The 10982-nt window shown below is 33.2% G+C and overlaps 1 protein-coding gene across 1 annotated transcript; it reads right to left on the bottom strand.

Annotated features, from left to right (window-relative positions):
- Positions 1-1550: 1550 nt before the first annotated feature.
- Positions 1551-6231, bottom strand: LOC117326121. The gene is made up of 4 exons (XM_033882746.1): positions 6163-6231; positions 5060-5198; positions 4532-4646; positions 1551-4018 (listed from the first exon to the last, which is right to left on the bottom strand). The coding sequence occupies exons 1-4, from the start codon at positions 6215-6217 to the stop codon at positions 3914-3916; spliced, it is 414 nt and encodes a 137-aa protein (XP_033738637.1). The 5' UTR covers positions 6218-6231; the 3' UTR covers positions 1551-3913.
- Between the last annotated feature and the right edge of the window lie 4751 nt (positions 6232-10982).

Raw genomic sequence — 10982 nt, forward strand, 5'->3', positions numbered from 1 at the left:
CTGTTTACACGTGATGGTACATGTACACATTCTATTTACACGTGATGATAAATGTATACTTTCTGTTTACACGTGATGGTAAGTGTACACTTTCTGTTTACACGTGATGGTACATGTATACATTCTGTTTACACGTGATGGTACATGTATACATTCTGTTAACACGTGATGATACATGTATACATTCTGTTAACACGTGATGGTACATGTATACATTCTGTTTACACGTGATGGTACATTATACATTCTGTTTATATGTGATGGTACATGTATACTTTCTGTTTACACGTGATGGTACATGTATACATTCTATTTACACGTGATGGTAAATGTATACTTTCTGTTTACACGTGATGGTACATGTATACATTCTATTTACACGTGATGGTAAATGTATACTTTCTGTTTACACGTGATGGTAAGTGTACACTTTCTGTTTACACGTGATGGTACATGTATACATTCTGTTTATATGTGATGGTACATGTACATATTCTGTTTACACGTGATGGTACACGTATACATTCTGTTTACACGTGATGGTACATGTATACATTCTGTTTACACGTGATGGTACACGTATACATTCTGTTTACACGTGATGGTACATGTACTCATTCTGTTTACACGTGATGGTACATGTATACATTCTGTTTACACGTGATGGTACATGTATATATTCTGTTTACACGTGATGGTACATGTACACATTCTGTTTACACGTGATGGTACATGTATACATTCTGTTTACACGTGATGGTACATGTATATATTCTGTTTACACGTGATGGTACATGTACACATTCTGTTTACACGTGTTGGTACATGTACACATTCTGTTTACACGTGACGGTACATGTACACATTCTGTTTACATGTGATGGTACATGTATACATTCTGTTTACACGTGATGGTACATGTATATATTCTGTTTACACGTGATGGTACATGTACACATTCTGTTTACACGTGATGGTACATGTACACATTCTGTTTACACGTGTTGGTACATGTACACATTCTGTTTACACGTGACGGTACATGTACTCATTCTGTTTACATGTGATGGTACATGTACACATTCTGTTTACACGTGATGGTACATGTATACATTCTGTTTACATGTGATGGTACATGTCTACATTCTGTTTACACGTGATGGTACATGTCTACATTCTGTTTACACGTGATGGTACACGTATACATTCTGTTTACACGTGATGGTACATGTCTACATTCTGTTTACACGTGATGGTACATGTCTACATTCTGTTTACACGTGATGGTACACGTATACATTCTGTTTACACGTGATGGTACATGTCTACATTCTGTTTACACGTGATGGTACATGTATACATTCTGTTTACACGTGATGGTACACGTATACATTCTGTTTACATGTGATGGTACATGTCTACATTCTGTTTACACGTGATGCTACATGTATCAATTTGTTATACTAATTAGTACATGGCCTTATCTTTGTCACCTACAAGTCTGTATAGCCTTTCTATAACAACCAACTACTATAAATCAATAACAAAAATTCAAACTTACACACATGTATTTAACACATAATTTGATACATTTGTACATGAACATGAAGACAGTTTCCCTTTAAAATAGCATATTTAGTTCATTTACTGCACTAAATATTTTGTATTTTTATCAGGATGAAACTATAGAAATCTTAATAGTTATATTAGTAGACTAGAGAATACAATCCGTAAGTACATGTACTAATAACATTGGGTCTTGTATAACATATGTTACCCTAATGTAACAAAATATTTTGAACTGTCACTCACACACGATGTGTAAGATGGACAAACCGACAAATCTAAAATAGGCAAAATACAAGACCCTGTGATGTTACACACCTTTGAAATTATAGAATGTAAAATAGACTAAGTACAAACCTTAAGAATTTACACATATAGGTAAAGCGCTGTTAAGGCACAAAGCTTAATAATTAACACATATGGGTAAATGAATGTATATAAAACATGTGTAAATAAATCTTGATGTTACACATGTCTAAATAAATTTATGGTTTGCATATGTGTAAAGAAATGTATATAACATATATGTGTGAATAAATTTACATGTGACACATACATGTAAATAATTGTGTTAAATATAAAAAATTTAAAAAAAACAACAATTGTGTACATGTATGCAGATCTTTATACAACATAGCATTATTATATTGGGATTATATCATTTAACTACTTTATTCCAACATTAAATGACATTTAAGATGCTGGGCTTGAGCAAGACTTGTTACAATGGGGAAATATGTCAATATCAAAGATTAGACTTGCTTAAGTCGTAACTATTTAATTGTAATTTAGTTAAAAGTTGATATTTTCTAGGGACTGTTGTATAAAGCAGAAAGTCATGTACAGCAAGTGTTTGGAAGAAAACAATATGTATACTAGTAGTATCTGTTTGTGGTATATAAATGTTGGTTGAAGAAAATTCAATACACATGTATAAAACTACTATTATTATACAATAACAACAACCTAGCTGTAGCTTAATATATTGCACTATCTACACAGCTAATTAAATGAATAATATTATAATGATTGATTATCAATAACTGTAACAAAGTGTTAATGTCAAGCCATGAAATCAAACAAATTCACAATTTTGCAACAAAACTCTGAAAAGGACTAAACATGGATGGTCAGATGGCTATAAAAAGAGAAAGAAAAGTAAAAATATCAACTGGTACAAAACTGTATGAAAAAATCAACAATATCATTTTATAGGGAACCAATTCATATAAAAAGGTTAAAAAGGTTATGGCAGTGAAAAAACAATGGTAACAATATTACTCATTGGATATAAAGAGTGAAATATCATGATAATTTCTACAAAATAAACAAAATGTTGGATCAACATTTTACAGGACTAAAATATTTTTAGTTTACCAACCTTTCTTAAATCGTATAGAATATGTAGCATTTATGTAATGGAAAATCCTGACTTATTCCAGGAGAAATGCAACAATTTTAGAATATCATTGAATAAGACAAAAATATTCTAATACATGTACGAATAAATTTGACACATAATTCAGATTTCACAATTTACATTCTAACATGAAATGCATTAACTTCACAACACCTTTCCCAAATCTACTTCCCACACCCCTTCATCTATAGCACAAGTACATTTTACTCAGATCATAATGAATTACAGGTAAACTACATTTCATAATTGGTGGAATAATAGAGTATAATTATAATTGATTTGCAATTTTAAATTTTTTGCTGTTTACTAAAACATTTCAACAAATCAGGATGTGTCAACTTTATATTCAAGGTAATTTTATTCTATATTTGTTTCAAATTCTAAATTGCTAAAAATTGAGACCCCTGAAAAGGCCACCTTTACGGTAGAGTAAAAAATAGTGAACATCATCTTCACCTTCAATAAACAACAGGACACTCTTCAAAATCTACAACACCTTCCCCATGGCACCCCACCTCCCTTTTTTCACAAATCATGTACATTTCATCTTTTGATCGATACTCCTCTAGATAAACCCCCTCGTCAGAAGTGTCTCTCATCTTCACAACCATGTCTCTTGAAATTAAAAGAAAGGTTTTTTTTTTTCAGAGTGAACCCTGCAATGCTGCGGAGGACTTGCACCATATTTATCCTGTAATAAACCCTCAGCTTGAAGAAACACATTAACTTAAAGCCATGGGATAGACTTATTGTAGTAAAATAAAATAAAATTTGCAAGAATTTTTACCAAACTTCAACAAACATGAGTAGACTTTTCACTAAGCAGGGTTTATTGCAGGCTAATTATGGTATCTTCAGAGAAGTTTTTAAGATAACACTATTCTGACATCACAAGGACTCTTCTGGTCAGAGGACACATTTAACTCTTTATTCTGCCTCCTCTTCCTCAGTTTCAAGTCCTTCATCCAACTCTGGGTACCAAGAACTGTCATCAGCTTTACATAGAAACAGCAGGATTCGGTCAGTGTCCACCTGTCAAAAATGGAGGCAGCATTTTGTATAAGGGGATGTTTCATCACTGTTTTACTGTCACCCTTTCTTTAATGGAGTCAGACTATGGTATAATTAGAATACTGTTTTACAGCATCATCATGTTGAGACCTATATAAATGTAGGACTCTAAGTATAAATGTAATATATTACACCACACCTGTAATATCTATATTTTGTTTCATACTTAGATGCATAATAAAATACATATAACACTAAAAAATCACTGGGAATATCTTTCACGAAAATTGGAATAAATATGTATACATTAATCATGTAACGCAATCACCCAACATTTTGGAAAGTTTTTTTTATATCATAGGTACTAATGAGAAATCATACTTATACTCCAGTAAATTTTTCTGTTATAAAATACATAAGTACAACACAACGTTAACTATATCTAAACTTTCAAATCATCAAAAAATGAATATTGCCAAGTTATCAAAACTTTACCATTAATTAAAGATTGAAAATTCGAAAATAATCCATTACCTCAAAGTAAGACGTGTTAGATGATATCTCTTTTGGGAGTTTCTTGATGTGAAGTTTGAACTGCTTTCCTTTCAATTCTCCTTTCGTTTTCCCAGTCACCGTCAAACAAAATGACCTAAGATTCAATAAGTTCACAAAAACATTTAGTATAAGCGGAGTTACCTCCCTTACACTGTCTCTAAGATACATGATATCCATAAGGCTAGAATGTTGAAGTGTTTCTCCAAATATCATTTTGAAATATTATTGTTCTTGAAATAAAATGAATACTATATATGACATTCATTGTTGCAGATGTACATATACATCTATTACATGAAATTTATTGTTTTGGTATTAATATTCTCTTTAATTGTTAATTAGTTTTTGAAAATCATATTTTCCTTGGTTACCAAAGAAGAATGTTTTGCTTTCTAAAGCAAGGAATATAAAATTAAAATGCATATTGTGATCCATATACGGAGTATTATCAGTAAAACAAATAAGCAACAGTGGTCGTAAAATTATCTTTTATGTTTCAATAACTACCTTTCCTGAAAGTCAACAGCAACATCTGCATTGTCAGCCTTTTTTACAAACTTGAGACCTTTCATCTGACGTGTAGTTTTGAGGTTCTTTACAGCAACAATCACTCTGACAAATCCATCTTTCTTCTTCTCATCAGTAGCTGTCAATAGTAAATTATGCTATTGTAGCAGTATGGAGTTCAGATGTTTGATAAACTGCATTATATGCTCGAACCAACAGACATGTTTGATTATCTTAATTTACGGATGTTATAATACTCAGAGTATAATGTAATTGAGCATGAAAAGAGCATTTATAGCTTGTCTTTTCCATAGGGTAAGATAAGAAAATCTCACCCTGGTACATGTAAAGCTGCGGATATCCCTGAAAATATAGTCCCTGCCTCAACACGTGTACACCATTTACTTCTCGCTACAATCTTAAAAATTTGTCATTTTTGCCAGCTACCTACACTTTATACATGTTAGTTCCCTAAACTGACCATAATTTTAGGTTGCAGAATTCTGACTGGCAACATCATCATGGTCAGCTATCTTATCTCTTAAAATCAGATGACCGGTCAAAATTTTTGGAGCCTGCGATTATGGTCAATTTTAGCAGACTATGTACATGACGCCATGAGTGTGATAGCGTACATTAATCTGACGTGTTCTGATGGTAACATCGCCTTTCGGAGTGCATAAGGGTAAAAAGCATTTTTCAAAAATCTTTACTTATACAGGGACATATATGAACGTCCCTGATTTACATTATATGATTTTAATGATTATAAATGATATCTAGAGCTCTTATTATTTGATCTAGAGCTCTTATTATTTGATTAATTTTATAACACAATTCATCACTACACATACATTTAAAAAAAAAAAACGTAACGCATAATACTTCAGTGACATGTCATATGCACGCAATCCCTTATTCCTGTAAATACTAAAATAGTCACACGCCCCGGTGACGTAACACGTGCTTGTTATTTACCGCTATTTATAACAATAATTATATTCTATAGCGATTAAATGTCGATGATTATGTGGAGGATGGTTGTAAAGTTAGTCTGTAGTACAGTTGAACAACTCTACACAAAAAGTATTGATGCCTCTTACCATAGTCAGGAACTATTACTTTGGAACTTTCGACTTGTTTACTGTCGTCCGCCATTTTTATCCCGATTTCCTGGTGTTCGGAATCTCTCGCGGGTCTACCAGTTGTTGATACCTAAATTATCTCTTGCAGTGAACTGACATATAGCGGGAAGATTTTGAACAAATATAGGCATACATGTACGTCCCACTTTTCGGAAATAAATGTACTTTGGGTGCCTAATCAAAACAAGTCCTGTGAAATCGATTCAAGGATTTATTTAAGTGGCATAACGACATAAATTCCACCTTTGGTGCAAGTCAATATTAAATTTATCATATGGGCTTATTGCGATCTTTTCGTAGTTTTGTTATGCAGGGACGTACATACATCTATATATGTCCCTGCTACATGGTACCATACTACTAAGTTTCTCCGATATCCACATGGTCTTGACACGTTCCTCTATGACATAGAATGAAAAATCAGCCCCAGGTTCCGACCCCTAGATCACTTAATTCTTATTGACCCTGGGTTTATTTGTTTTCAATCTGAGTCATAGTACTCTCTACTTAACGTGTCAAATCCCTGTGCTAATATCAGATCCATATACCTCACATGGCCAATATATATTAAGAAAGGAGAAAGAAAGAAGTGGACAGACAATTAACATGCACTTTAAATAGCTTAATTAGGAATACATAAACAGAACATGCATTGATTTTGAATGGACCCCTTATTGCACAATACTCTCAAAAGAAATCATATTTCGCGCGGTACAGACCGGTGCGTTGTGTAACCGACTGGGGGTGGGTCAAGGGAGAAATGTGTTTTGCGTTACCAAAGATACAAAAGTTATGCCAAGTTTGCGAATGTAAGCGAAATCAAAGAAGTTAGGAGTGTGATCGCAAAGTTAATGGTGCCCGTGCATGCAGTTCTTGACCTTTGACCGACGTAGGTCACAGACATAAAGATGACTAGGAATATACTTAGATCACAGCCACTAAGGACATAGGATGTCTATTCTAAGTCCCCGCGACAGCGAAGACCAAGATATCTGAATGTTTGTCGATAGGGAAGATAATCTCTGCATCACATTACATTTCAATGATTACGACTTGGAAGCCAAAGCAAAAGTATTTATTAAAAAGCAAAGGGATTTGACACTAATTTCCAATATAGTCAATATATATCAAACATTTTTACCTCCCTGGACGTAGTGCGATGGAAGTATAGTCATGGGTCGCATTTTTTAGGCAAAGTTTGTCTTTCGTCAACGATTTGAGCTTTCCTAGTACCTTCAGAGAACAATTGATTAATTACAATTAAAGCTACTATGCTAATTTCGAGTTGAGATGTTTGTGGTAACATTGACTTAATTCATTAGCGAGTAATTAGGAGAAAATTTGTGTTACTATAAATAGACATTACTCTACATATTAACCTATGTGTGTAGAGAACGTATTGCTGCTAGGGACCCACAGGCAGGGTATGCTATTGAGGAACAAGCCTCCTGTATTATCACAGGTGCCTGACTCGTTTTATAAAATAATAACATATAGAGTACATATAAATGAGATATTTATATGTACTCTATATGTTATTATTTTATAAAACGAGTCAGGCACCTGTGGTATTATAAACCTCTCGTGTCACACACTCGCACTTCACAGTGGAGTCATGATTTGTCCCTTATTAATTGTGCGAACACACATTCATATAGCCTAACCAAGATAACACGTTGATCTGTAAAGCATGAGCGCTTCCATTATATATCATAACACGTGTTTTTCGGCATAGCCGTATGAAATAAATTCTTTTGGTACCGGATATGACGCGACAGGTAGCGTTACTGGTCAAGATGAAGTATTTGATTGGTCAATGTAGCGGTAAATGCAAAATGCAGATATGCAGTTTAAAACGAATGCAAGCTGAATAAGTGGATGTATCTTTGTAAATGATGCTTTAATAAAATTATATTCCTGATTCAAATGCAGTCTTATTATCTCTAAAATGATTCAAGCTGATATAATTTTGTTATCCGTGCTGAAACGCATCAGTTCGTTAATAAATTTCACCAGCAGTTTTACAGTATAACCACCAGAATTAAAACTATGCCGTTTATCTTTTTTTTAAAGATATTTCTTGTTAATATTATTATTTTCATATATAATACCGGACACTGTGCTTTTGATATAAAGTTTATATATATATATTATGTACATCTATCACAAGGACATTATTTACTGTTGATTATATATATAATTTGTCAAGTAGTAATAACGACAGTACAGATAAGTCAATTGTCGAATAATCGAGGCAATCTGCCCCTTTATCAAGATACAAGTAAATTATAAACGGTCACATATAAGCAAAGAACATAGAACAGTTACACAAATTTAGTAGATAAGCCACAAACAATATAGTAATGTTTGTGAAGATGATCCCCTCGGTCGATAAATAATTTGCAGAAGTCTTGATTGTGATTAATTCGAAAACATCTTATTTTTAAATAAATGTATAAACATTTCTGCCGGTAACTGGCTGTTTAATGTAAATTGTCAGGGATGCATATACATAAAACAATTACCTATAAACTAGAGTGACAAAGGAAGATATATATATATATATAAAGTGAAAAAATAGTTTGTTTCCATGTGAAAGTAAGAATACAGATATAATGATAAAAAAAACTCGACGACTGACTTTCAAGCGCTTTCGCAGCTCTTGCTGCTCATCAGGAAAGTGTTTATTTTGAAAAGACAACTTAATGACGTCATAAATAATGTCAGATAATTTCAGCTTGTTTTGAAACGTTGTACATGTATACCATTGTGACGTCACATTATTTATGACGTCATTAAGTTGTCTTTTCAAAATAAACACTTTCCTGATGAGCAGCAAGAGCTGCGAAAGCGCTTGAAAGTCAGTCGTCGAGTTTTTTTTATACATATACAGTATAAATGTCCCTGGTCAAATAGAGAAAGTTCTTTAGGGAACTTCTCGATTTCTAGAAGACCCAGCGTAATATTTTGTCATTAAATAAGTGCTATAGCGTATTCTTAAAGTCCTCATACCAATGACATTTGACATTTTCAAGGTTAGAGGGGTCAAATACGGTAAAACTTAGAATCTCTCTCTTTATCTTAACCATGTCAACAGCCAATTCACATAATACAAATATTCAATATGGATAAAGAATCAGCAAAATTTAAGGTTAGAGGATTTAACGTGTTACGACATTGACAACTGAGCAAAGACAGATGTACCCCGAACACGCTTTTAAATGCCTGTCTTTGACAGGTCATATTTTACTATCGCTAGTCTGTATCCAACTGTCCGTCAAAATGTACTTGTCAGAAAAATCATAGCTTTGTCGTCGAAAGATCATATCCAGGGAGGTACGTGACCGTTGGCTTCTTGTTTCTTTTCGTTCATATAATAATAAAGTGTGGTTAACAACCCGTTACATTAAAAAAATTAATTAAAAAATACAACTTTTAAAATATTTTCCCATCATCTCTTTCGGACAGTTATAGCTACCTTAATACTTTTACATAAACTATTTTATATAGAACGTGCCAAGTCTCTGTGATGACGTGCACGCATGTTGCCGTCATTCTGCGACCATTTATGCATCATGTTTTTTAAGAAACTGAATTACATTATCATTGTATGTATCACTACATCGCCTAAAAATTATGTAAACATGCACAGATATGAGGATTTATCCCAGATATAGCCCTGTCCTTAAATTGACCTTAGTTGTTGATAAGTCGTTAACCAATACAAAATCCCACCAAGCTCCAGACTTATATCTATACATAAAACAAGGTCAAAGGTCAGAAATAAATCTTGAAATGTAATTCACAACAGAGCCTCCTTTTACTTTTACACCGGATTGTTATATAGGAAAAAAACTTATAAAAATAGTTTTAAACATGCTATTGGTTATAGAGAAGATGCTTTCGGTTATGAAAATATGCAGATAGATCGACGTCGATGACAAGCAGGAATGTATATGGAAAATAATTCAGGTTTTCGTTGAAGATTTGACATGCTTTATCAACAGTTACAAGTATTTTCGGAACAAGCTTAATGACAAAATTTGCTACATTTTGATCCGTAGGTCCGGCCCTGATGCAACACCTGTTTAATTATCATTTATTCACGGAGCCAGTAATTAACCCAATCATATAAGATATCTTATATAATAACATATAAATTATATATAACAGACGACCATTTTAACAAACAGTCCATATTTCATAAGACTATGGGAAAATTGTAGTGGTCGACTACATGATTTCATTTAGAAATACTCTCTTTTCCGTATGCGATGTGAAGTCAGACGTGTTCGGGACTTGTTGATAATCCTAGTTGTCACTGATCTGATGGCTCTATTGATAATTATCATTGACTAATATAATCTTTCCCTGCGTTGAGGATGTGGCAAATAAATCTCAACCCTCGATGAAATTCATGAATATCCAACCCGAGGTTTAGGCAGAGAAATATTATTTTTCTCCCACCACTTTAAATAATTGCATATCCAATCGGTGACCAATGACTGTTCGTTAACAAATGCACATGGTCGGCGCATAAGTATCCTCATTTGAAGAAATACTCATCATAACCCCCCAAAATAATGCATACCGGTATTATTGCACAAGAAAACATAGATCTAAGATTAATTCACAATATTTATTCAAACATACACTCAAATAAGGTAACAGTGAAGCAATTCTGAAATAAATAATAATAGATCTTGTCATTTCATAAAACTACATTATGTCCCTTACGCATATCTAACATTAACGTGGGAACTACAGTGACGTCACCA

This window comes from Pecten maximus, chromosome 4 (genome assembly GCF_902652985.1).
Source record: "Pecten maximus chromosome 4, xPecMax1.1, whole genome shotgun sequence".
Lineage (NCBI taxonomy): Eukaryota > Metazoa > Mollusca > Bivalvia > Pectinida > Pectinidae > Pecten > Pecten maximus.

Bases quoted from the DNA above. Each gene is read 5' to 3' on its own strand.
- LOC117326121 (XM_033882746.1), bottom strand. From the start codon at position 6,217: ATGGCGGACGACAGTAAACAAGTCGAAAGTTCCAAAGTAATAGTTCCT. The intron at 5,199-6,162 runs GTAAGAGGCATC...TACTATTGACAG, and splicing joins AGTAATAGTTCCTGACTATG to CTACTGATGAGAAGAAGAAA. The intron at 4,019-4,531 runs GTAATGGATTAT...CATTTTTGACAG, and splicing joins CTAACACGTCTTACTTTGAG to GTGGACACTGACCGAATCCT.